Below are 26,576 nucleotides of genomic sequence, written 5' to 3'. Positions count from 1 at the left end.
GGCAAAAACGCTGGACAGGGCATCGAGGGACTGCATTCGAGAAGGGAAAAGAAACAATTTCCCTGTGTTCGCCGCAGTCGCAGATCCAGAAGAACAGTGTGGGAAGCCAATCGTCCATGGCCAAGTACTTTCTTGGGAAGCTGTAGATGATGAAGCTGGATGCCTCGAGGATGAGGACGACTTAGCTTATGAGGTAGAACCTGGAGTTGATGATTGTGATGTTGGAGAAACGATATCAACAGATAAATATGGAACACTTTCCTTCCGGTATTTTGAGACACTCACGCTCAATGGAGGAAGAAGCACTTTATCAACAAAATCTCGTCTTTCAAGATTCAAGGGGGACGCGTTTGGAGTGTCTTCTGATGTTCGCATATACAATCAACCTGAATGCGGATGTTCAACAGTTTTGAAAGCTGGCAGTACAGAAACTCTTAAAGTCTTCTAATCTCAGCAGGACTTTGCAACAGGAGTGGTTAGATTTATTTCTTATTAGTCATGCCCGATGAAGTACTACTGCCAGAAGTATAGCCTAATCAACGGATCTCCTAATGTTTGGCTACTCGTCGAAGACAAATACATCACATGAATTGTTCCAGGTTCCTTGATGACATTCAAAATCGCTGTGTGGCGGTCAATGTTTGTATTGGGTACATTTTGAACGTCTCACAATTTGCTTTTCTTGAAAAGTCAAATGTTTGGTATATGTTTGATATAATACATTTCTATTTTATTTATTTGTCATATGAATCTTTAACGATCATTCCAAGCATTATAAAGCATGAAACATGTCTCTTATTTAAGTACTAATAATAATTTGCGAATTTAAAGTCATCCTAAAGGTCAAATATGAAGACCTAAATTCATGGCATAAATTGGCATAAATGGAGAATTGGCCAAACAAAATTTCCATTTATGCCATGAAATTTCTATGCCATTTGATGAATTTTATGCCATTTGTCTCCATTCTATGCCATTGGTACCCCCCCATCCGCAAATGAGTTAATTAACCGATTAATGAATAAATGATTTTCGTATTTAGTGAGGACAACGAGGAAGATCTGTACGAAAAAACTTTGAAACTCTCCGAAGAAAAGAAACGTAAAAAGAAGAAGAAGTCAAAAGGCAAGTTAATCTATAATTCAACGGTCTTTTTTACCTTTGTTAACTTTTTTTAAAGACGATCGCAATGTAAGATTTCATTGAATGACAATTTTCCCTACAGGTATTGAAGTGTTGTCAGAAGACCCAACAACGATGAACGAAGAAGATGAAGAAAAGAGAGGAATCACATTCAAAATAATGAAGAACAAGGTATATTTTTATCCTCTATAAAAACGATCAGCTCACAAATTTAGATGTGAATAGAAAGATTAGGCTAGTATTTTTGCATCACAAAATACCTGACTAGTTTCCCTTAGACCCACCGTCTCAAGAACCATTACTTTTCAAACCTTAACACAAGTTTAAAATCAACAAACAAATAAATCCAAGAATCACCATAACTAATGTTCCTCCTTTCCCAGGGTCTAACACCACACAGGAAGAAAGAACAGAGAAATCCCAGAGTGAAACACCGTAAAAAGTACGATAAAGCCCTGAAAAAGAGGCGCTCCCAAGTACCTGATCTCCGTGACCACAAGGGAACGTATGAGGGCGAAAAGAGTGGAATCAAGTCGAATCTTACCAAGAGTGTTAAGTTGCGTTGAAAACTTTTCAGTGGACTTGACTTTTTTATTTGTTCCGTTATTTAAGGCACTTTTGTCGACACCCCACCAGTTTTTACTGCTTTTTATTGTTTTAATTATGACTTTGAAGGGTTTTCTGGGTTAATTTATTAATGATAGGCCGGTTATTTCAGAACTTATGAAATGAGTTTTAACATCAAACTACTGTTTTCTGCCTCTCAGAAAAGCCAACAAAACATTTTCAATGAATCTCAACTCTTTGAAAGCATCAATACAAGATGTACATGACCTCAGCTATATAGCGCTTTCTTTGATGTGATACATCAAAATACATAAACCATTTTTAGTTACCAAGATTATTGGCGCTAAAAAGTGGAACAGGGCAGCAATTCTTCGCGCCAAATAAAATCTGAACGACAAACGCATGTCTTTGTAGGGTAACGGCGCAAAACACGTTCGTGTTTTTACGCGCAATTGTGGTTTTCATCATATTATTCCCATATATCCTTGTTTCACGAGAAGTTAGCATTAAGTGTTCCTAAGTAGAAACGCAGACAGATTCGGGAGCTATATATTAGAAGACTTCGGTGTATGTTGTGAAATCACTGTTCTTAGATACACATCCCTCGCTTCTTGTATCCACTGAACTACATTAAACCTTAAAATATATTACGAAAATGTTACCCAGTTTTATGATCGACAATTAACCGCATATTTTAATACCATGGGGATATAAGTATTTTGTAGCGAAATTGTGATTTAATGTTTCTAACCGACAAGATCTGGATGCGGTGAACGTTCGCAGTGTCGTGGAACAACTTTGTTTAAACAATTTTGTTTAAGGTCGATATTGGTTAATAGCTAATAGAGTTAAAATTTCAAGCTTGACTTAGGCTGAGCACTGAGGTATTTATTAATAGTTTGCGGAATGCAGAGAATGGTTCGAAAGTGGAGAAAATAAGTTTTCAAGGCCTGTGCCTAAATTCAACCAATTGAGATATTTTCACTTTTCGGGCCACAATTTTTGCCACCAACTGGTTGAGCAAATCTACAGTATTATCAAATATTCCTGGTAATGGTTTCCTTTGCAATAACCTGGGTGTACTCACGGTAAAACGTGACTTGAAAACTGGGTCATTTCTGTAATTTTCTCCGGCTACCAACTTCGTCCGAACAAGCTCACTTTATATTAGATCAGTATTCTTCCCTTAGTGAACATACATCCGGGACCTAGGTTACTTAGTGTACATTCTTCAATACTAAGCCCAAAGCCATTAGCCATGGTCTGACATAAAATGGCGAGAAATTCTAAGGATATTTTGGGATAATTCGTGTGGAGATTTCTCTTTATCTCGCCTTATTCCTATAAAATAATAATCAAGGACTGGACAACCTTTTCGGAGGGGCCGCTACTGTTAAAAGCTCTTTTCAAGAAGAGTCAGATCCTATTTCGACAGGTCACCCTTTGACAGTCACACCTGTTAGTCTCAGAAGGCTGGGTAAGGCATAGATTTCTCTAGGTATAAAACTGATATCAAATTCTATACTAATTTTATCACAGCCGGTTTAAGCTGGGTAATTCTATTGCACTTCCGAGCTTTTAATGGCACAGCTTCGGGAAGATAGAAGATCAGACCTATGAAATAAAGAAGTTAGTCGGCTCACACTAATTTCTTGGTCAGTCTGATGGACCAAGCTTAGGGTCTCAAATAAGTCTGTAACTATATGAATGGTAGTTTAATTTTCCACCGAAGCCATCTACGTAGTATCTAATTTGTCCTAATCATTTTGAAAAGTGCCTTTTAGCCATCCAAATCGATCGTCCGAGTCCCAAAAATAATTTTGCCATCCTCTAATTTACTGTCCAGAGATAATAAACTTTGAAGTATTTAGCATAGAGTAGCCTATACTGTAAATTCGAATAGCACGCGCTGCGCGCGCACGAAAAGGGCCACATTTATTATAACCACGGATAATCTCTACAGGTAAATGTCCAATGTCTGCTAGTAGAAAAAGATGCAATTAACTGACACAATGAAACAAGATTTATACGTTATGTAAAATAAAAACTAAAAATCAAGAATCTGAGATGATTAATATTTGACTTCCTTCTTGGGCTGCTTGACGAAAGGCTTGGCCAGGTAGTCAGTGTATTCCTGATAAGGAGAGTTGGTGAACACGGTTGGAGACCACATATCTGGAGTCAGATAAGCGTAGGTAGCGGCAATCGCGGCGAAAGTAGCCTTAGCGAAGTTGCCAAGGGTAGCTGTCTGTCCTGTAGCACAAGTGTAGCAATCCTCAAATCCGGCCATGTTCAGGAGTTTCTTGGGGACTGGAGCTGAGACGAGACCAGTTCCACGGGGAGCAGGGACAAGTCTGACCAGGACGGAACCACATTTGCCGGTAACCTTGCAGGGTACTGTGTGAGGCATACCGATCTTGTTTCCCCAGTATCCTCGTCTGAAATGAAGCGGGCTAGACTCAACAATACAGAAGTAAATGTTATAATTAGTACCCTGTACTCAAAAATACAAGTTTTCCCTCTAACTAAAGACAAAGGAAATAGTAACAGTCAATGGAGGGACTCAGTAAATGCAGGCACCAAATAAAAAGGTTGAGTGAGTCAAAATAAAAAGATAAACCCGTAGAACATATTTAATTCAATCAATTAATAGCCATCAAACGAGTCTCGATGCAAAACAGTAACTTCTAACAACTTCAACCAACCTGACGGGAATGACAGAGAGTTTAGCCAGGATGATAGCACCGCGGATAGCAGTGGCAACTTCCTTAGAGCACTTCACTCCAAGTCCGATGTGTCCATCGTAATCTCCGATGGCAACGAAAGCCTTGAAACGTGTTCGCTGTCCAGCACGGGTCTGCTTCTGGACGGGCATGATCTTCAGGACCTGTAACGGGGTGATTAGAGTCAATTTGTTAATTATAGATCGACTTGGTTAATCGATAAAATATGAGCTGACGACGATTGTCAGATGATTTCAGAAGCTTTTAGACAACATTATGATCTTCTCAATTATATCTATCATCGCAACGATCAATAAGAATTCTTGTCATTGAATTAAGCCCCAATTAAGTAAATAAAAAACTAAATTTATCCTTTGTACAAACCTCATCCTTGAGCTTGGATCCAAGGAAAAAGTCGATGATTTCAGCCTCCTTGATGGGAAGAGAGAACAGATAGATCTCCTCGATTTTCTTGATCATACCGTCCTTTACAAGACGTCCTAGTTTGGTACAGGGATACCATTCCTTGCTGTCACCAGCTGAAAAAACTCAATGTCTATTCAAGTGCATCAACATGGTTTAAACAATTAGAATTAACAAACAAAGAGTTTCAGTTCCGACCGTATTATTACAATTAACTGCAATTAAAATAACTACCTGATAAAACGGGTATTCAAATATTAAAAAACACAAGTAAAAGTCCAACTAAAACTAAAACAAACCTCCTCCACGTCCCCGGTTGCCACGTCCACGTCCCCGTCCCCTGGAACCCCCTCGGGAACCACCACGTCCGAATCCTCCACGAGAAGCACCGGCTGAATCACCCCCTGCGTTATCCGCCATTTGGTTGCTAGCTAACAGGACAGGGTTAGTTTAATTAGTTTAATTAAGCAATTAATTAATTAATTAAGTGTTAGATTTATTTAATCGATAAGTTCAGTGTAGGGAATATTGTAAGCGGTTGCATTTTGGATTAAAATTTAGGGAAAACGAAGTCACTCGAAGGATATGTGTAATACATTTTATAATGTGTAATATCGTATGGATAGAATGAGAGCATCGCTGATCGCAGAGAAACACTAAAGTCAAAATAAATAAAAAGAGATCATATCAATCCATCTTCAATCGAATCAACCAATCTTCTTCTTCTTCTTTCTTCTCTTTACTGCCTAACCTTCTTCTTCTCTGTGTTGTGTTTCTTAGAGAATCGTAGATTTCTGACGAATTTAGAGTCCATTCCCTTCAGAGCAATCTTCTTGGGTACATTTGGTTTCTTGATCCCGTTACGATGGGCCTTCTTGTTCTGGTTATGATTGGTATGATTCTTGGACTTGGCCATTTCGGCTATGAGAGTAAAGGATCAGTTAGTGATTAGTTAATCAACTAATTAGTGATTAAAATAGTACTATTATCGTTCAATAATCAATATAATAATCGAACAAGAAGGTTTTTATCAGCTTCCATGTAATGCTTCTAATTTTAAGCAATTCAAGAATATCTTTAGTTTTACGCAGTAAAACTCATGGGCTTGATAACACAAAACTCATTTGAAACTTTAAGTGATTATCTGAAAGAGCACTAGAAGTAAACTTAATCTATTACAATTATCGATGCAAACAATTCAAGCACAGGTCAAGACACAATCAATTATTTACCTCTTCTTCAATGGTAGTTTTTTTAATCTTTCTTTTTTCCAAGCTATAGTATTACTCAATTCACACACCCATTTTCTTGAAATAGCATGACGTTTAATTACAGATGGGTAACAAACATTCACAAACTTCCCCATTTAATACAAATAACTACCGTCAATTTAACGAAAGTTAGATAACAAGTGTTAACTGATAACGAAAAACTACGTTTACAATTTACAATTACAAGTGAATTAACATTAAATTGTCAAACTAAAATCTAAATTATCATTTACATTACAGAAGATCTGATAAAACTGTAATATACTTTCAATTCGAGATTTTATGCACAATGTTCAGTTCACAATTTTTACATAAATGCAATTCACAAAAAATGTACATGTTTTACCAAAGAGAATCATTCAAAGAAATATATTTCGTAAAAGCAAATAAACTTAATAAAAAACGATGAAAATAGTGTGATATAAGGCGCGGCCTTTAAATACATGCAAACATGAAAAATAATTTGTACAGTGATTCATTCGTTTTAAACAGAAATGTTTTATAAGAAAGTTATCGAATAAAGAAAGTGAGCCATCATTCAGGCAAATTAAAATATAGAGGTAGAATTATTTCCACTTTTTGATCCTTCTTATCAGGGAACCCGGGCCCTTGCTAGTCACATGACTCACATCTACCTTGATTGGCTGAAAGCTATCACGTGCCCTATCATCTCAAGATCAGGCGAGGAGTTTGTTGTTAATATAAAATGTTTCGATGTATTTGACAACAGTCCCTATTGCGTTACCGTACGTGTGTAGGTCGGTGAAAACCGCTGTGTCTGTGTGAGCCAAACCGTCGTGTCCTGGAAAAATTAAAGTGTTTAAGTTAAAATAAATTTAATTTGTTTTTTTACATCTTTCTGCAACACTTGACGAAGGATGTCTTAAGGTATTGAAATAAATACCACTGTTACATATAAGTACACACTATATACAGTAGAAACTAATGTTATTACAAGACATGACATTGTAGTTTGTACATAGCACCTATACGCTCTGTAGAGTGAACCAAAATTAAATTTTCCGTCAAGTTTCCTTAAGCGGAGAAGTGTGAAGCACAAAGCTGTGGAAAGCTCATTGGAAACACAAATATAAATGTGGAAGATATTATCTAAAAGGTACTGACCTAGTGCCCGCAACATATCCTCTCTGTAAGGAATAGCTTTAGCAGCTACAGTATAAACACTCCGTGACATCATGTTGTGGTGTGCCCTCAGTGTTCTCTCGTAGCATTCTATAAACCTGGAGGGAAATCTGTTACAATGGAATTTGAGAGGTCAATGTTGTAATGGAATTTGACTTTGAAAACTTGACATCGTATGTGGTTATAAGTTCTAGCTTTTAGATTGAGACATGTTACATTTTTGTATTTCAAGACATTAGAAAATTAGCCAAAAATGCTCAGAAGATTTCAATATATTTTGTTAAAAATCGAACTTCCTCGGTCTCGACGGTTGTTTTGTACTCAAATTCAAAAGATCTACTCACTTTGCGGACATATCAGACACTCCTTGAGTCTCAGCAATGGCTATCAGTAGCTCCTTAACAAACGCCAGCTCCCTCTGTAGCCAGAGCAGGGCTGTTGTAGCACTGTGCTTAGCGTGCGTTGTCTGGGTTCCTACCAGGAGAGATGTTAGGTTACAATCTAATTGTGGAATAAGTGATCCCATGACCCATCTTGTGCAGGACTTTTCTTAGCTAGATAGAAAGTTTAAGGATATTATTGTTCCTATTGTATGGAATGTTACTGCAGCTGGCCCTGTATCCTACAACAAGAATATCAAACAACATCAACTAATTATTCCTCACCCCCCCCCCCCCCCCCCCGCCCTTCTCTGCATACCTATTTCCAGATGTATCATAGACTGGAGAGTCTCTGATTTACTGGGATGTAGTTTCTGTTTTGTCTGTATCTTGCTGATATTGTTGGAGATGTCTATAGAAAGGGTTATCACAGCTTTACCCCCCACTGTTATCAGTAGTTTGGGAATAGCAGCACACGCATCTGAGGAGAGGGTTTTATTAGGATTTTCACACATACTCATTACTCACATAGACGACATATAAACCGACCATCATATTACCAAGAATCTGTTTCTAAGTGAAAATGCTATTTTCCATTTAATAATTGCAAGAAATTGATAATCTTACCAAGAAAAGCTACAGTAGGGATAGCGTCCGCCTTCAAATACAAATCCTCGAACCTGTCCGCAATACTAAGAAAGTAAGTGCTGGGCAACTTTTCCGCGCGTTTAATACCCGCCGCGTGGAAATCTCCGGAGGTCCGACTTGAAGATCTATCCGGACTACTCCGATCCAACAAAACATCAGGCCCTAAATTCTCAGAGCTCGCGTTGGACATCCCGGAATTCTGTCTACTAGGAGGAACGTATGAACCCAGAGAAAGTAGCTGGTTGGGCTCGCTGAAGCTTTGAGAAGCGGAACGGTTAACTAACGGAGTCGAGCAGTCTCTGTGATCTCCGATCATGTTGTTGGTGCACGAGTCCAGTGTTTTCATGAACTCTTCACACAGTTCGTTTACCATGGCTTGGCTTTGTTTCAACATATCCTTGTCGATTTCCTCAGAATTACAAATGTTGTAGATCTCATCGATCTGTTCGGAGAGTAGTAACCTTACAGTTTTCAGTTCTGTTTTATGTTCGTTAAACGAGGACAGTGTTACTGTTGCTACATCTGGCATTTCTTCTGATATGTTTGCTTTTGTTGTGCCGAGCTGTATTATCCAGCGTTGACGGCAGGGTTTTGTGTTGGTTTTCAGGTAGATTCTTTGGGATGATGTTGTCAGGTCAAACCTGAAAATTTATCCTCATTAGTCATTAATAATGGATGTGATATTGAAGTATATAATTTGCAGATGGCCGGAGATGGTGAGAAATAAATTAAGTGATCTCAGTCATGTCTATTTGTTTAGCGCTCACTAATTACTGATAACAATCAAGCTAGAATTGCATCAGTAACTTGCTTAGCATTCACTCGATTGTAAAAAGCAAAACCTCTAAACCTACATAGCCTCACCTCAGGGGATCTACAGGATGCACTACAATGTTGCAGGCCTCTAGTTTGAAGCTACCTCTACAACCTGTGTCTGTCGTGTTAGCATCCTTGTAGTAGGTCAGCGAGCCACCTTTCAGTACAAACCACCTGATAATTTTGAATGTTCATAATTAGCTTAAATAATTAGCATAAGACATTTGATTGATAATACAAAAAGTGTGAAAGGAAGGTATTGCTAAATATGTCTGAATAAATATACATATTAAAACGGAAGGGGGTTACTAGGGTCACATTGGAAGATAAAAACACTTCACAACCACTGCACATTTCGGACATTTCAAGCAAATTGTATTATAAATATTAAATAATAAAAGAGAGAAACTCACTAACCTTTGTTGCCAACCCCCAAAGTAATTAGTCCACTTCCAGACGTAACCCTGATATCCTTCCTGTGACACCATGTTCTGACGTCATCTTTAGATAGGTGACGTCATAGTTGTAGCTGAGATCCGGGGGCTTGTTCTTTATTTAAGGTTCATTTCATGTGGGACCCCTACGGATGGATTTTACTTCAAATGTATTTTATGATTCCGAGCAATTTTCAGGAGCAAATTTGTCTTACAATTGTTAACATCTGTGAAATTATTCAGCGGTTTCTGAATTACCATATACCATGCATGAGGCGCAATGAAACAGCATAAAATAAGGAGCATACAATTAAGTATATTTATTTTACATCATTGATTTTAATCCCATTTAGTCAGAGTTCCGATTTGCTCAAAAGGAATGAATCTTATAAACGAAAAAGATGCTGAAACTACAACTATTTAACATCGCGTGCTGTCATAAAAATGCTGATCACTGATACCATTACAAAATATATGCACACACCTAACTTGAAGCTAATAAATCGAACATTCAGCTTGGTAGCAAGTATTCAATTTCGGATCTGCAAGCTCTCAATAACGGCAGTAGATTCCACAAGAAACTTTAGTTTGCTCAATTGATCATTTCTCCATCATTTATTTCACCGTCTGACGACTTTTCAATTTCATTTTTATCTTTCTTTAAAGTATTCTTGAAAGAATTGTCGAAGACATTAATTCTAAAGTCCATTCATCCGTCCTCAAGTTTCTTCCTCTTCTTCTTCCTCATCATCACCAAATGACAGTAGCATTTTGTTTTTAACACCCTTCTTTTTCTCCTTCTTCTCCTTCTTTCTGTCGGCAGATTTCTTCTTTTTACTGACATTGAAGTCTAATTCAGTACTTGGACGTTTCGTTGATTTCCTGAATTTAAATTTTCCGTCCCACGGCTCCTCGATTTCTTCTTCTTGTTCCTTTCCTACAAAAAATATCGTTAGATACGTAGCACAAAAGAACGATGTAAAAACTAACATTCCTGAAATCAAGTGAAGTGTAAAACAACCTTGAGTCCACTGAAAAAGTTAAGACAGTGGATAAATAATTGCATGTTCTCGATTTTCCATACAGTCGACCCACAATAACAATTGATGTTATCGTGGTTTAATTTGATGGTGTCAGTTGTGAGAGTTATGCTTGTAAGCACTTAAATGAAGCAAATTTTATTTCCCGTATTTTCCACACTTCCGCATCGAAGATCTTGGATACACTCGAGATCGATGCATACTAAGGTAATGAAATTATCAAATATTGAAATCTCACCTTCACTGAGATCGTCAGTCTTCTTTCCAGATGCCTCTTCCTTGTCCCAGTGCTGTTTCGCTTCCTCAGCTGTCATATCATTCTGTGACAGTTGAACTACTTGTGGTCGCTCATCGTCTCGATCTTTCAATTCCTGTGGAATTCAAGTAAATATCTTCAACTATCATAGCACAAAACTGTGAGAATGATGATCTCTCAATGAAACATTGGTGCAGTACCGCTGAATAGGAACTACCCTTAGTCTCGAAAAATTTAAACTAATACCGCAGATAGGCAAATCAGTAACACATCAACAAGGAAAAAATCAAAAACTTACTTTGCCGTCGTCGTCCAAATCTCCATGTTTATCCTTTATATCATGCTCTTGATAGCCAGTTTCTGCTTTAAATCTTGCAATAAACGCTGGGACTGCTTGTTTTTTATACTCCACTGTTAGTTTCGGCATGGTATCTTAAAATTAAATAGTAAAACAAATTTTTTTTTTAGTAAAACAAATTTTATTTTATACCCACAATCAATTCATATTTAGTTCAAATATTTAAAGTCAAAATAACCATTTCACATAAGTGGTTATATTATAATAAAATAATTTGTGATAAATTAATGAATTAATTTACACTCAAAAATGAACAAAATATACACAATTTTTACCTAGTGCAACACTGGTTCAGCGCGCGGCTGATCGAAAAAGTTTGATTTGATTTATATATTACTAACTACAGTGTACAGCGTACATGAAAAATTACTTACTGAATCTTTTAATACTAGACACATTTTAATTCGGATGTTGTTCAATGAGTTAGCCACAAAAATGTTCAAATTATGTAGGAGGGTAAAGGACACAATTGCTAGTAGTGCTTCTTTGTGCCCGTTGACTACAATGAACAATAATTAATTAAGATATTAATTAATATAATGAAATCGTACAAATAATTTGTGACCTTTTTTTTACTGTTTACAACTTGTTTGAGAATTAACTGGACAGATTCATGGGATTTACGAGACATAGAACAAAACTTTGGGGGAAGATTCGAGAAGGAAAAACATCTCTTTTCCAACAAGGCATTTTAATTTTAACACAATGTTTCGGACCAACAATACTCTAAATTGAAACACCAGATACAACATTTGGGCAGTCAACAATAACAATCCTTTCGGAATAAATTAAAATTGTGTGCCTCTGCAAAACAGAACATTCACTACGGCGTGATAAAAGATTAAATAAACTGTGCTTCAAATAATAAAGGGTAACTATAACCAAAGACAGCCGTGCATTAGCAGTGAAACACATTTATTAACATATACCAGTCAGTGGGGGATGTGTTATCCAATAAGTTAGTTCTTAAATAACAAATCAATATTGCCTTAGCCAGGATATGAACACGACTACACATCCTAGGGGGGAAGGTATGGCCAATTTCGGCTAAATTTGGCTAATTATGGCCACCCTAATTATGACCATGTTTGAAAATCCACTAAGGGGAAATCCAAAATTAGCCAAAATAGGCAATAACCTCCCCCCATCCTAGCGGCACGAACAGTTTGTGCGCCCAACAGGAACGATGACGTCATCACACGTCGAACAGAACACGGCACAACGGTGCACAACGGGGTCATGTCTTGTCACAGTACAATCATGGAGCGATAACATCAGGAATAACATTACCCTGAACAAAAATGGCGGTTGATAGTTTGTACGGTTGAATTCTCTTTTGTATGGCATGGTTGAATTCCTTTTTTACGGTTGAATTCTCTCTGACACTTTTAACTTTCAAAACAATGACAAATTTCAACGTTTTCAACAGGTTGACAAAGCACGAGTTTTAGATATACTTTAATGACAGTACACATTTAAAACAAACTGAACTTGCTTACCTCATCAGTTAGGTCTACTGGAGTAGTTGTAATGTTGGTGGTGATTACCATTGGGCTGCTGGTTGTTATAGTAAGATCCAGTGCCGGAGTAACCACTTCCTTGACTTTGGTACTGGTAGTTGTACTGCTGATACTCTTGAGTATTGTTCTGGTTGTAGTCTCCGGCGCTCGCGTTGTAAGCTGCACTGTTGTAAGTGCTTGGAGGTTGGGCACGAGAGAGGTTGTTGGCTACAGCGACAGAGAGGTTACTTGCAATTGAAACAAGAGCTGTGTGGGCGGATGGACTGTTCTCATGTTGCAGAGCATTCAGTGCAATTTCAATCGATTTGACAAGCATTTTGGTTGTGCCAGGACTGTTTTGCTCAGCAACTGTGGCTAGAAGCGGAGTGAAGGCATTGATTAGGGCCATTGCAGTGGAGTTCTGTTGAGCTGGTGGTGGTGGAGGGTGGTTGAAGTGAGGCGGTGGAGGAGGTTGGGAGTATGGTCCTGGACCTTGAGGCATGAAGGGTCTTTTACTTGGCCTCTCCTCATATCCTGGTCCTGCCTGACGTTTCATCTTGTCTGCTGGACTATCAGCGTGCTTCACAACTATGGGAGAGTTACAACCATCCATAGTCTGGCTGTGATGTACCTCTTTAATAGCAAGCAGACAGCTACTAGCTTTTTCGAACTTGATAAACCCACATCCACGACTGGTTTTGTCCTGAGAGTTCAAAATATTGCAGTCCGAAATTTCTCCAAACTTTGAAAACATGTCCTCCAATTCTGGGGTGGTCAATGATTTGGAAATCATTCCTACAAATAATCTTTTCTCAAATTTCTTTTCGTCTTCAATGTGAACTGGTTTAATCTGCATTTCTTTCTTTGCACCAGGCAGTGCTACTCTATCATGCATTTCATGTAAAGCTTCGTCAGCATGATCTAGATTCTCAAAAGTCACGAAGGCACAACCTTTATGGTTCTTTGAATCTCGATCACGGCAGACCTTAACACTCGATATTGGACCATACTTCTGAAAATAGGGCTGAAGTTCGTTCTCTTCCATATTCTTAGGAACCTGCCCAACGAAGAGCTTCATGGAAAGATCAACATTAGGAGAGTCTGCAGAGCCATGATACTTAGCTATTAGAGAAGACATAGCCGGCAACTACTAAAACATGTGTTTTAAGGATCTGTCATAAATAAGGATAGATTACCTAAATTAACATCTGATATCCAACAGCCCTATGGCGGTCATTGATGGATGCATTAATGAGTATTATAATCCTAGAATCGCTAACATTTATCTAGATTACAATATTGCATGTACATAGCAAACATATACTATATTTGTGTTTCACTGATTTGTAAACTGAAGGCGTAAATACAAGGGTTATAAATAAGTTGCAGATAAATTTACAAACACAGAAAGCAATTTAACAACACAAACGTTTTGCAAAATCATTGGTCGTTAATCCTTCGAAAGTTTGGGGTTTAATTTAGATATAATCTTACAAATAAAATACAGTGTCAACTCAACCATTACTAGCATAGGATAACATTCCTTGCGTAAGATTGACTAGGTGTTCGTATTACTCTTCTAGCAGCATTAATAGTCAACATGTTACTCTAGCTCCAGTAAACTCCAAGATTTACCTATGACAGGATGCAGTGAACCTTCCACCTGCGCCTGCAGACCAGATTAGAATCATAAGTCAGGGCATATTCCGGAGTTAAAATAGTCAGCTATTTCAAAGATCCAGAACATAAGTGGCGAATTATCGAAAAAATGTTAAATTCAGGACTTTTTGAATAGAGTTGCAGAAACTAGAATCGTAAAAACACACGTTAAGTGAATAGGGAATACATGTAATAGGTCATTTTCTATGTTATATTCGGACATAAGCACGTGGCCTAGTTGGTTGATTAGTGCTGGATTCAATGTATTAATTCATCATTTGATTTTCAGGCATGGCACCATCTTCGAGGGTTCAGACAGTTGCAAATGAATTAACGTGGGGCTACAATCTTTGTTGAGGAGTACAGACCTGTGGATATACATTCTTGAATTGTATGGTGTGCCCTGGGACTAGAGCTGCTGATACAGTTAAATGTGTGATTAGATGACATAAGAAAGCGAGATACAACTACATACTACAGTAACACAAGCATATCATAGAGTAAGTTTTAACGCAGCTTCGGTCTGTTACCTGGCATTAGATTTTAAGAAATTACATATAAATTTTTGTCATGAGTAAGTAGATCTGGCCTTGGTAATTTCACTATATCTGATGTTACAGGATCCTTTCGCACGGTCAAGGACTTGCCCCAAATGGAGTGCATTTCATTACAAAATTTAAATTCTAAGCAGCTCTCCTATAGCACTATCAAATGACTACTAACCAACATACAACAATGGAGCTACATACAACAATGGAGCTACCTGACAAAATGTAGACCAGTATTTAGATAGCAGATTTAGGCCTATCATGTGCCATCACTCTTTAGTGATCGCAAGAAGCTTTACAGCCTAAATGGTAGTCCCTGACGAATGATCATGTACCCGCAATCAAAGGTGGAAGAGTCGTAGTCCTGCCAAAAGATTTGAAATTGTGTACAGCGAGAAGCGTTGCAATCTTAAATTTACGATTCGCAGCGATAACAGTTGTAGCGCAATGCACTACTGGGTCGCGCGCGCATCAAATAATGCTTCTCGCAACCACTTCGGTAGATCGGCGAGATGCACCACTGTGCCTCACCTTGTAGCGCGATGCGTTACTGTGCCGCGCCGAGCTGCCATGAATTGACATCGTCAATTAATGCCTCACCGAGCTGCGAAGGATTGACATCGTGAATCAACGATAACAGTGAAACCAGTTTAAATTACTAGGTATGGATTTTAGTAAATCACTAGCAAATTTAGTACAAAATTTGTAAATTATTGCACTGTTAAACTTTTTGATTTGTAGCTTTTTATTCGATTTGGTTGCGTTCATCAAATCACCAATTATTAGATAATGATAAAGCGGAGCCGCGCAACCTAAAGCTGCAACTGCACTTTGGTGAATTTTATAGGCGTAGGAATATTTATGTTATTAACTTTGCATAAACTACATATTGCTCTATCCAGAGCCCTTGCGCTTGCAGTGACGTGAGCCCGTTTCTCGTTTTTGTTTGATTGGCGATGTCAACTTCACAAAGGCATGTGTATACTCGTACTGCGTGACGCGCTTGTTTGACAAGCGGCGGTCGAGCGCTACTGCAAGCGAAAGGGCCCTGGTTAGATCAAAATGTCAACCCTTACAAATCGTTGCTCTGCGAAGCAGAGCACAATCTCGTTTAACGGGCGATACTCGTAAAATATCTGTTCCATATATTCAATATTACATAGGACCGTCGACGAGTCCAACTCGGCGCACGTCCTGGTTTGACCATTGTTAATGGTCTGGCCCGGCGCGCGCTACTTCGTAGCACTTGCCATCGGGCCAACATTTCGAGAAGAAAGTGGCGCGCGCAACTTCGAAGACATTTAGACGAGTAACATTCGTCAAGTCCTGGTAGGTCGTAAACCTACAAAGTCAACCTGCAACCAACGCGCGGCGTTATTTTTATGATATGATATGTTTTGATTGTTATTGATATGGTGTGAAAATCTTTAAACAATTTATACATGTTTGTGCTTGCAGATGATATTAGGCTTGGGGTAGTGCTTTAGAAACGGTATTTCGGGTACTAATAATAAAGCTAATAGCTATAACAGGCAACTGGTTCCTTTCGCCAGCCGTTTTAAGTCTAGTACTGTTTCATCTCTGGTCTCAGAACATGTGCAACAAAAATGTCGTTATTCCAATATAACATGGAATTATTTGTAACACGTCGTAATCCCCTGTCACTGCACAAAATGGTTTTGTGATGATCAAAGCCACGAATGACGAAGCCACGCACTCTAGTCAGTGTAATAAGCGCCAAGCGCGAGCACAGAACTTTTTTTCTCCGATTTCGATAAATTTGGTACCAAAAGTTGTCTAAAAATGTGAATGAAATAAAACCACCGTGTAGCAATTTTCGCTGAAAATGCTACACGGCGCTTGTTCGCCGCGCGTGCTTTTTTCGCGCAGATTTTTAGTTTTTGGCCTATAACTTTCACATTTTCAGTTATTATCACATAAATATTATGGCATCGTAATCAGCTCATCGAGACGAAACTTTTAGTACTAATATTTTAAGATTTAAAGGAAAATTATTTTCAAAAATTTTTAATCTGAACACAAGGGTACCCCCTTGTGTGAAATTTTGAACAAATTTTTGAAAATTTTTGTTCTTCAAATCACAAATATTATAATTTTGGTACTAAAAGTTGCGTCCGACTAAGCTCATTACGATCCTGTATGAATTATTTCAAAATATTCAATATGTTAGGAGTTATAGGCATTTTAAGCAATAAATTACCCATTTTTCGTCCTTTGTACACTGTTGTGATGCACAAAAGGCCCACATACAGCTCGACGTTATCGTGATACACGGTGAATTTTCATTAGTCACACTTAGAGGCAACTTTTGGTACCAAATTTATCAAAATCAGAGACAAAAAATTCTGTGCCAGCTCATGGCGCTTATTACATAGACTACTCGTGCGCGGCAGGGCTACAACGTGAAACAAAACATTATGGACTATTTATTCATGAAATTTAAACATTTAGAAAACAAGTCAGTTGAGGAAATATTTTTCTATTTAAATTTTTTTTCATAACGTTCACTTCTGCTTTAGAATTTTCATTTAAATTTTTAATTGTGCTGAAAAAATGTATGATTGAGACGATTTTTCGAGTAGTTCACTAGTATATAGTAAAAAGCGTATTTTACATTTTGTTAGCATATCCAATATTCATGAGTTTATTATCGGATGTTTAAGTTTAACTATGTTTATTATGATATTATTATTCATTGTAATATGGCAATAAAATTTAAATTTTGTTTTACTTAATAAAGGCCTACATGTTATATTACACAGTATTTGACATTTCTAACAATATACACATAATATAGCAATGACCCTATATAAAAATTCTTTAAAAATGGTACAAATTTTAAAAACTGAGGTAAAAATAAAAACCCTTTGCAATAATATATATAACAAATTCACATCACAACAAAAAGCAGTTTAGACCCCCATCATGACCTTTTAGGGTTTAGGAGTGTTGATCAGGTTAAGGTCTAAATCACGTATTGCCGTGGGTGGAAGAGTTCTGGTACCTCTGTATCCCCTGATAGATATTATACAGGTTCTGAGTAGATCAAAGCGCAGTCTGCGTCTGACAAATGCCATCACATCACAATACCGTTGGCCTTTCTTAAGGCTGATCTTTTCAGCGAGATGTTTTAGGAACTGAGAAGCCTCAACTGCTTAATAAATACCAAAATTTAAACTTGTTTTCCTAAAATTTGTTTCCTTCAGAGGGAATGGTGTGTTTTACATATATATATACGGCTATTAAAAGAGCTACTGAAAAGAATTCCAAGTACTGTTCTTATTTCTGCACAGCAGTCTGATGACAAATAAATTCTTCCTATAGGAAATACTAGTGAGCAGTGAGGGAGTCACTGGGAACTTTCATCACTGGGAACTTTCATATGACATCTTTGATAGGATAGATGTGTCTGTGTCTAATAGGAATAGTTATGTAAGTTATATGAAAGAGAATCCATTGGTAGCTAAGAGGAAGAAGGTTAATATCAAAGGTATTTAGTTGAATTTTTTTAAAAAAGTTTGTAATTATATGGTTTCAAACGTAAAGTGTTCATTTTCTATGAATTTCTTTTTGAGATGCCCAGAGAGGCATTATTTATAATGTTATGTTATGTTATGTTATGTTATGGGTCAAAATACGTATATCCAGTTTTCAACCATATTATCGATTAATAATGTCCAATCTAATTTAATGTCGTGAAGGTGTTTTTTGTTATAGTTGAATTGTAACCCTCGTTGAATCTTTGAGTACATACTGCACACAATAATAAGTACACTTATCTAGGTGATAGAGAATGGTTTTAGAGACTGATACTGACACTTGTTGGGAACAACCGGAATCTTGTGCAGGATTAGATACATCGATGCTAGAAGATAGGTAGGTTATTGCTTATAAAAGTTTGCAACGTTACACACGACTTGAGGTAAACTCATGCTCAAAGTTGTAATCTGTAGCCACTCTAAGAATGGACAGATTGAATTAGTTTAGCTACTTTTAGTTCTAAATCAAATTACCGAATTGTGGCATTATTGTGTTACCACGAAAATTCACGATAAAGATGTAAAAGTGCTTTACGAATGTAATTACCCCTCAGATCAAATGGAGTCGAGACAGCTGTGATTACTCTGTATCTACTATTGTTAGTTTGGATAATGGTGGTTTCTTTGGCTAAACATAATAGAGATAAGCCATTTTATTATTAAATCTAAAATAGCTAATAATTTATTAAATTATTAACAGGCCCCTTAACGTGGGCAATAATATACGCTTTTTAAATTATATAAACAAATTGAAGTCTATTTTTCCAATGTTGTTAAGTGTCTCTTTAGATCTGTTTTGGTCTTTTCGTGGGAGTTCCCACATTTGTTGGTTGAGAATGCTCAACATAACATACATGATGCTTGACTGCTTTATTGACCCGGACAGGCACCGGGGGCAGACATCCCAACACCAGTGCGTTGGGACATAGTGTTGGTCTGCTTCAGGACGTGTTAGATCCTAGAGAAGCCGCCATCCCCTCTACTGCTTTAGCTCAGCGGCAGCATGAGCCCTGGTTTCCTGCCACATTGGTACCTCTGAAAGTACAGAAAAGTGGTGGATTTCGGGGTCCAGGATACTCCCTCTTTGTTCTTTATGGTGGTAATATTTCTCTGAGATGTTTGCAGAGTCTTTATTTCATGATCTTTTTAGTCGGATAAATCCTGGAGAGCATCATTTTGTCCCCAAAGAAATTCGACTCTCCTAATGAATGCTTTTTGTGTGCTGCTTTTTGTTAACACTTCATCTAGATAGGAATGTGAGTCTGCCCCACCCAGTTCTTCTTTCAGTTGCAGGTAACTGGTGTCTTGCACCTCCAGACACAATAGGAGCTGGTGTACGGGAGAATCAATGAAGCTGTTACAGAAACGACAGGCCTCACCACTGCCACCACCCATGATCTTTAGGATATTCGCAAAGAGTGGTGAGCTGCCGTGAATGTAGTCCATTATTCGGCTGTCCAGATTTTTACTCGTGTTGTGCCCGAATAAAAAGTTGTTTTTGTCTAGGAGCAGCCCACCGTTTTTGATCTTTGCGATCACACCGAGTATCTTGGTCTCCTTGTTGTTACTGACAGTTCTGCATTGCAGATTTGTTTCGATGCTGTCAATCCAGATCTTATTTTTGTAGCTCGTTATGTCTGCCTGAGTGTAATAGGCCAGATCCTTAAAATGTTGCTGTGTTAGGTCTATCATTCTGGTTCCGTGTGACTTATTTTCTTTCCAAAGGAAGTACTTTTTCAGTGACATTGTTAAGACATGAAAGCTTGGTATTCTGCTTTCATCAACTTGGTAGAGGGTAGCTGAAAGATTGTCACCTTGTGTGAGTATTTTGCACATGAATTTAACCGAGAGAGCTTCGAGTTGCACATCCAGTGGTGGTAGGCGGAGAGCAAGTTCGGTTAATTCCCTTTGTGGGTTCAGGACTGATCCAGATATTTTTAGAATTATTTTATTCCAGAAGCTTTTAAATTGATTGAGACACTTGTGAAGCCAAATAGGTGCTGCGTAGAACAGTTTAGTGAGGACCATTGTCTTAAGGAGGAGAGTAAGGCTGTAAACGTTTAGACCGTAGTTGCGGTTAGTTGATTTTGTTATTAATCCCCACTTTCTTTTGCATTCTTTAAGTTTTTGAGACGCATGTTTCTTGAAATTGAGGTCCTCATCTACTATTACCCCAAGGACCTTCGTACTTTGAACGTAGTTGATGCTTTTCCCATTAATACATAATTCTGCAGGTTTCTGTTCTTCATTATAGGCTGCAGTTTTCAAGATTATTGCCTCTGTTTTATTTGTATCACAGTTCACTACTAGCTTGTTCTTGATGCACCACTTGCCGAGGTGGTCACATACCATCTGCATTTTTTCATGGCATCCGGAGATGTTCTCAAAGGAAATCATAAGTGTACCGTCATCAGCAAATTTGTAGCAGCTTAGATATCTTTTTACCTCTTCCGGGGTGTTGTGCGTCATGTCTGCTATGTAAAGGATAAAGAGGAGAGGTGAGAGTACAGCCCCCTGAGGTAGTCCAAATATTGTACATTTTCTATTTTCTCCTTTATAGTTGTTCACTTTTAGACATATCGTCCGGTTGAACAGGAAACTTCTCAGCACGTTAAGAATATTTCCTTGAATACCGAGAGTTGATAGTTTGACACATAGTGATGGAAGATGAACACTGTCAAATGCCTTTTCGAAGTCAAGGAAAAGCACTATACATGCCAGCTTCTGTCGTTTAACTTCCTCAAGGTTAGCCAGCATTCTGAAAAGATATCGCGTTGTTGATCTCCCTCCAATAAAACCTTCCTGATCTTCATCAAGAGTTCCCTCAATGTCCAGGAAGAGTCTCAATCTTTTATCTAGCACTCTTTCACAAATCTTTCCAAAGTAGGATGATATGGAAATCGGTCTATAAGCACCAGGTAACATGTAGCTGGATTTTCCTTCTTTCCTCAAGAATGTTACATCGGAAGATTTCCACAGCCATTTTCCTGTGCTCATACACCAGTTAAATATGATCTGCAAGACGTGAAGACAATTTGTTTTCATGTGTTTGAGGATGGTGGGGTGAATATTGTCTGCATCACATGATTTGTCATTTGTTTCTTGCCTTTCTATAGCTGATTTTATCTCGTCTATGGAAATATGGTTGTTCAGCGGATCATCTTCATTGTAACTACTTGCAGATTTGCTGCTAACATTCTTTAATTTACTGAACTCATTATTTACATGCATTTCGTGCTCTTGGTCATTGGGTTGGTTTTGAAGGTGTTTTCCTGTGAAGAAAGTATTAAATAACAGCTCTTCCTTATCTTTTTCAGATGTGACCAGCAAGTCACAGTCTTTGAGGTTGCAGATGAAGTTGTCAGTTTTGGCCCCAAAAACTCGTTTATATTTTCTCCAGAATTGAGTGCAGTCTTTGGTGTTTAGTGCTTCAACTCTGTCACGAATCCATTCATTCTTTTCTTTAATCAGCGCTTTTTTGAATGATTCAATGCTTTCAGTGAGTGTGGCCTTGTTTCTGGGAGTTGACCTTTGCTTGAATCTTTCTTTCGCTTCTAGAGCTTCATTAGATAGAGTTGTAAGTGCAGGACACCAATATGGTTTTGAATGAATGGATACTGTCTTCTGAGGGATGAACATTCGGTTAGCCTCCTGTATTTTATGTAATAACTGTTGCCATAGCTGATCCCCTTGGTTTAATAACTCTGGGGCCGAACGAAGATGTTGACAGTTAGTCTCGATTGCATTTGACCATCTTTTCCAGTCTGCATTTTTCCAGTCCATACACACTCTGGGGACAGTGTCTGATTTTGGAATCCCTCTGCAGATTTCTTGAAGCACCGGATAGTGACCTCTTCTTGGGGCACCTGAAAATAATTCAACATCTTTATCCATCCACTGATTTCCCAACTTTGAGATGATGGGGCCTTCGGCTAACACTAAGTCAATAACACTTCCTCCATTTGTACAGACAAATGTGCAGTCGTATGGCGAGCAGAGAGTTAGGGTTTCCTTTTCAACGTAGTCTAGAAGCTTCTTTCCTCGCTGCGTGGTAACATGATCTCCCCAGTCATGATGTCTTGCATTAAAGTCTCCATATGTGAGAAGAGAGTTGAATTTATATTTAGCCTTATATTCTCTTGCTTTATCAATGTGGGCAAGGAGTCCTTCAAATTTTCTTATGGAATCATTAGAGTTATTGCAAGGTTTGCAATAAACTGATCCCACCAAATATCTCTTTCCTTCAACTTTTATTTGGCACCAAACAGCATCAACTTCGTCTACGTTAAGGTCATAGACCAACTCTGGATGTAGTGAAGGATCAATGACGAGCGCTACCCCAGCTGTCCCTTTATTTATGTCCCCAGCTTTATGAAATACCTTTTTATGAAGGAAACTTCCGTCTGATTGAGTTCAAGAGCTTGTTTCTTGAACCGCCATCAAGAGTATCTCATTTTCGTAGATAAACTTGTCAAGTGTCATCTCAGAGTTAGTTGACATCTTTGCTATATTTATTTGGCCAAAGATCATAATCTACTGTTGGGTTGTGTGGGTGATTTTGAACATTTGTTTGGTTGCATGTTGAGTTTCATGACAATATTTTGGTATGTTGAACAATCTCTGTTTGTAGCTACATGGCCAAAGACATCACAATTAATACAGTAGTCTCTTCGGTTACTCTTGCATTGATTGGAGTGGTGATTGTCTCCACATTTGCTACATGTTGCATGGTTTTGGGTACAAAGTTTAGCAACATGGCCAAACCTGTAACAATTGTAGCATTGGATGATTCTCCTTCTCGGCTTATACTCTTCCGCAGTATAAATTACCTGTCCGAGCTTTAACCCATTTCCTAAGCATTTCTCATAGTCTTCCTTAGTCTGAAAGTTGATCTTAAGAGTTTTCAGAGAAATGTTGTCCCGTGTCACAAATCTTTTTGCCCTAGCTCCTGGATAACACCTTTCCACAGAAATTGTTAGATCACTATCCTGAATGTTTGTGGGTACTCCTTTGAGAATGACTGCCCAGCTTAGCTTTTCTAAGATCCTGCATTCTGTAGTCATGTTACTGTTTGCAAAGAAATCACCTTTCCATGATTCTTCTACTCTTATTGCATCTTCTTTAGATGTGAGCTCAATCATCAATGATCCACCTTTGGTGACAAATGTCGATTTTATGGCCATATCTTTAAAATATTTATTGAAGTTTCTCTTAATAGTTGCACTGTTTTTAAGATAATTTCTTGAGAGTCCTCTTGAGACTAGGACTGTCATGGAGTCATTAACAGTGGTTTCTGATGGCTGGTGAATGTAGTATTGTTTGCCCTCATATGTTTTATCTTCTGCTATGGTACTGAAAAGATCCAGGTTTGTGTGTCTTGTAGAAACACCTTGATGTCCAATTGCAGTTCTCTTGAACTCTACTCTGTTCATCTCTTTTAGGATGCTTTTATTTTCCTCCGTTATGTTATGCAGTGTGCGAAGTGCTTCATCCATACCACTGTCGGCTTGTGGGACTGAGGATACTTTGTTAATCAAGGGAACCCCCTTAGCTAACAAATTTCCCATATTCTCCGTTAAATTCGTCTTTAGATATTCAAAGTGTTTCGTTTCACTCTCTCGAAAGTCTTTCATTTCAGCCTTCATTTGGGATATAGATCTTTCGATAGAGCAGATTGCAGAGTGTTGCGATGCTAATACATCAACTTGGTCACTCAGAGTTCTGTTGATGTGGATATTTTGTTCTGAACTACTGATATTTGAGTACAATGTCAATGGGTCAACCATCTCTTTACTACAAACTAGCATATCTTGTGAGTCTACCTGGATATTTTTCTTTTTTCCCCCATCTCTTCTTTCAGGTGTTGAGGTTCGGATTGGACAACAAACTGGAGGATTGAGGTCTGGTGTTTTGATTATAGAGTCTTCTAGATGTGTATTGGACTCAATGGATCTCAAGGACAGACTGCTGCTGAAATTTCTGTCAGATTTGCTGCACAAGATAGAGAGGTTATCATATGTATCTGAAGCTGACAGATCTGAGATGTGTTCAGTTGGGGCCGAGTCATCTATGGAGGCGCTATCAGACAGCTGTTTATAGGGGTGAATTGTTGTTTGCGTGTCCACATCGTTTCTCATTACAGTTGTGTACTCCCCATCTTTTTTGGTTAACTCTGCGATTTTAGCTTTAACTTTTACGGTGGCTAGATCCAGAATGTGGTTTAGTAGGCTTGGAGAGTCGCATGAATTACAAAGCCAATGCAAATTCTCAATTTTGCATATATTTCTATATGTGGAGTCTGCCATTGGCTTCTTTCTAGTTTCACCAGATCTTTTGGTTGTTGTTGTTGTTGTTGTTGTTTGTGAATCATAACATTTGTAGTGTACTTTCAGTTCACAGTATCCGCATGTGAGCAACTCCTGTTTGCATTCATTCTGGCAATGGCAGCATATCATCCCAGAGTCCTCTTGGATAACATGCAAGTCTTTCTTTAATATGGACGGAACAAGTGAAAAGTCTGATTCAAGATCGATCTGAAATGTGCTCGGTGTGTTCACAGATGTAGGACTTTTCGTTATGAGTTTCTGATTTCCCACTTTGTTATTGGGTCCTGATTTTTGATTTGCAGAGTTATGTAAGGATATTTTGAGATGTGTCTTTAAAGGGGTATGAGGTGGTGATTGCATCTTTGTGAATAGAGTCTTGACTTGAGAGACATACTCCTTGTTCTCGGCAAACTTGATACAGGACCAGGAACAATCCAAGGGAGTTTTCATAGAAAATGCAAAGAGTGCATAGTCAAAGTTACTAGGTGCTCCAAACTGCTGTTTGAATTCTGTACCAGACTTGAGTTTGGTTGCCAGCCAGGTGTGGGGGTAAGAAAGTGCTCTTACTTTTGTATCAACAATGTTTTCAAGTCGTTCTTGGCCAACTGCAATCATCTGTGGGAGTGTTAAGGCCCACCATGGGACATCTGCTACATCGTGTAGTTTTTCTCCTATGTGCATCTGGTATAGCACTTTCTTTTTGTCTTCAAAGTTTAATGTTTTGCCAGAGTATGCAAGAACAATATCTTTAGGCAGGGAAATTTGGTGAGCAGTATCTGAAAGTTCAACAAAGGAGCAAAGAAAGTTTGACTGCCCATCAAAGCAAAATAAAACTTCTAAACTTGGACTCAATAGTTGAAGCTGTTTGTATATGTGACTTGTTTTTATACAGTTTGTGAGCATCTTTTTGTTTGAGGCTGACACAACAACTGAGTCTGTAGTCTCTAATAGATTACAATACAAACTTTCGAATTGGTTGTTTTTTGCAGTGTCAACTGTTGCAATTGACACAACCTTTGGTTTGTTAGGTTTCAGTTTATTAAACATCTTTGTGTGCCGTCACAAGAAACCAAACCAAGTAGAATTGTTACAGCTCAGAGCTTTTGTAAAACTAGCTTTAACTGTCACAATTCTATGATATCTGACTTGATTAATGTCTAGTCAGAGTAATGGGGTGTTAAGCTTTACTGAACTAGCTTAACTTTCCAGAAAGAGCTTTAAAAACGAGCTCTTGAAACAGGCAACACTTGGCTAAACTTTACTATAACTAGTTTTGCTAAGTGATTGTCCTTGTTAATGTCTATACACTGTTCGTTGTCAAACTGAATTCCAAATGTTTCCGAATTGATTAACAGTTTACAGTTTACAGTACCAAGTAGTAGAAAGTAGCTATTTTGTTCTCTTTGGACGTAGTCTGATTGTCTTTGCAGCCTTTGCTTTGCGCTTCGTTTAGAGATCGATTTCCCAACACCTGAAAGGATATGGGCACCAGAAAAGTGTGATAGGGATTGCCAGCAGTGCTGACAAAAGAGCTTTTCTGAGTTTAGATGAATGACAATTAATCTCAGCTGTGAAACTCACCGTTTAGGTATGAGTTGGGGTGGTTGCTGAGATGAGTGAGTGAGGAACACGAAAACTATTGTGTATTCTGCCAAACTTTAGTCATGCAACATACAACAATCTGCAATTGTTGTTACATTCTATTGAGGTGTGATGTCCCACTAGGGCTCCTCAATAAATGTAATAGATTTGTAGTGTTGTAATTAGTTTAAAAGTTAGTTT

General features: G+C 38.1%; 5 protein-coding genes across 7 annotated transcripts in view; 2 read left to right on the top strand and 3 right to left on the bottom strand.

The window, feature by feature from the left end:
- The window catches only part of LOC134814448 (something about silencing protein 10-like), a 114,473-nt gene extending 112,584 nt beyond the window's left edge, over positions 1-1,889 (top strand). For both annotated transcript variants that reach the window (XM_063822569.1, XM_063822570.1), the window contains exons 12-14: positions 1,043-1,125; positions 1,226-1,314; positions 1,527-1,889. In XM_063822569.1, coding sequence (XP_063678639.1) covers positions 1,043-1,125; positions 1,226-1,314; positions 1,527-1,709 — 355 coding nt within the window. In that variant the 3' untranslated portion in view covers positions 1,710-1,889. The remainder of the gene's footprint in view (positions 1-1,042; positions 1,126-1,225; positions 1,315-1,526) is intronic.
- Positions 1,890-3,733: 1,844 nt separating this feature from the next.
- Positions 3,734-26,544, bottom strand: LOC134814218 (small ribosomal subunit protein uS5). The gene is made up of 5 exons (XM_063822283.1): positions 26,527-26,544; positions 5,156-5,289; positions 4,818-4,972; positions 4,416-4,597; positions 3,734-4,148 (listed from the first exon to the last, which is right to left on the bottom strand). The coding sequence occupies exons 2-5, from the start codon at positions 5,274-5,276 to the stop codon at positions 3,782-3,784; spliced, it is 825 nt and encodes a 274-aa protein (XP_063678353.1). The 5' UTR covers positions 5,277-5,289; positions 26,527-26,544; the 3' UTR covers positions 3,734-3,781.
- On the bottom strand, positions 5,962-14,805 carry LOC134814217 (pleckstrin homology domain-containing family A member 8-like). Of its 2 annotated transcripts, XM_063822281.1 has the most exons (11): positions 12,702-14,805; positions 11,143-11,276; positions 10,827-10,959; positions 10,033-10,485; positions 9,532-9,694; positions 9,163-9,288; positions 8,278-8,939; positions 7,970-8,131; positions 7,615-7,744; positions 7,253-7,368; positions 5,962-6,929 (listed from the first exon to the last, which is right to left on the bottom strand). In XM_063822281.1, the coding sequence occupies exons 5-11, from the start codon at positions 9,600-9,602 to the stop codon at positions 6,805-6,807; spliced, it is 1,392 nt and encodes a 463-aa protein (XP_063678351.1). In that variant the 5' UTR covers positions 9,603-9,694; positions 10,033-10,485; positions 10,827-10,959; positions 11,143-11,276; positions 12,702-14,805; the 3' UTR covers positions 5,962-6,804. The 2 variants fall into 2 exon arrangements, with proteins under 2 accessions (XP_063678351.1, XP_063678352.1); XM_063822282.1 differs by lacking the exons at positions 5,962-6,929; positions 7,253-7,368; positions 7,615-7,744; ... (5 more) ...; positions 10,827-10,959; positions 11,143-11,276 and adding an exon at positions 12,053-12,493 and having other exon boundaries at positions 12,702-14,042.
- On the bottom strand, positions 10,268-11,271 carry LOC134813800 (uncharacterized protein KIAA1143 homolog). The gene is made up of 3 exons (XM_063821681.1): positions 11,143-11,271; positions 10,827-10,959; positions 10,268-10,485 (listed from the first exon to the last, which is right to left on the bottom strand). The coding sequence occupies exons 1-3, from the start codon at positions 11,269-11,271 to the stop codon at positions 10,268-10,270; spliced, it is 480 nt and encodes a 159-aa protein (XP_063677751.1).
- The window catches only part of LOC134814219 (protein ILRUN-like), a 97,438-nt gene continuing 82,614 nt past the window's right edge, over positions 11,753-26,576 (top strand). The window contains exon 1 of the mRNA XM_063822284.1: positions 11,753-11,763. The gene's annotated coding sequence lies outside the window, so the exon portion shown is untranslated. The remainder of the gene's footprint in view (positions 11,764-26,576) is intronic.

Source organism: Bolinopsis microptera, chromosome 4 (genome assembly GCF_026151205.1).
Source record: "Bolinopsis microptera isolate Bmic1 chromosome 4, MBARI_Bmic_1.0, whole genome shotgun sequence".
Classification (NCBI taxonomy): Eukaryota; Metazoa; Ctenophora; class Tentaculata; order Lobata; family Bolinopsidae; genus Bolinopsis; species Bolinopsis microptera.
Note: the sequence above shows the minus strand (reverse complement) of the source record. Positions and strands in the feature narration are given on the sequence as shown.

Coding starts and splice junctions, on each gene's coding strand:
- LOC134814218 (XM_063822283.1), bottom strand. CDS start 5,276: ATGGCGGATAACGCAGGGGGTGATTCAGCCGGTGCTTCTCGTGGAGGA. Junction 4,973..5,155: donor CAACCGGGGACGTGGAGGAG/GTTTGTTTTAGT, acceptor GAGTTTTTTCAG/CTGGTGACAGCAAGGAATGG. Junction 4,598..4,817: donor GATCCAAGCTCAAGGATGAG/GTTTGTACAAAG, acceptor ACCCCGTTACAG/GTCCTGAAGATCATGCCCGT.
- LOC134813800 (XM_063821681.1), bottom strand. CDS start 11,271: ATGCCGAAACTAACAGTGGAGTATAAAAAACAAGCAGTCCCAGCGTTT. Junction 10,960..11,142: donor ATTTGGACGACGACGGCAAA/GTAAGTTTTTGA, acceptor TGAATTCCACAG/GAATTGAAAGATCGAGACGA. Junction 10,486..10,826: donor GACTGACGATCTCAGTGAAG/GTGAGATTTCAA, acceptor TATTTTTTGTAG/GAAAGGAACAAGAAGAAGAA.
- LOC134814217 (XM_063822281.1), bottom strand. CDS start 9,602: ATGGTGTCACAGGAAGGATATCAGGGTTACGTCTGGAAGTGGACTAAT. Junction 9,289..9,531: donor TTTGGGGGTTGGCAACAAAG/GTTAGTGAGTTT, acceptor CAAAATTATCAG/GTGGTTTGTACTGAAAGGTG. Junction 8,940..9,162: donor CATCCTGTAGATCCCCTGAG/GTGAGGCTATGT, acceptor ATAAATTTTCAG/GTTTGACCTGACAACATCAT.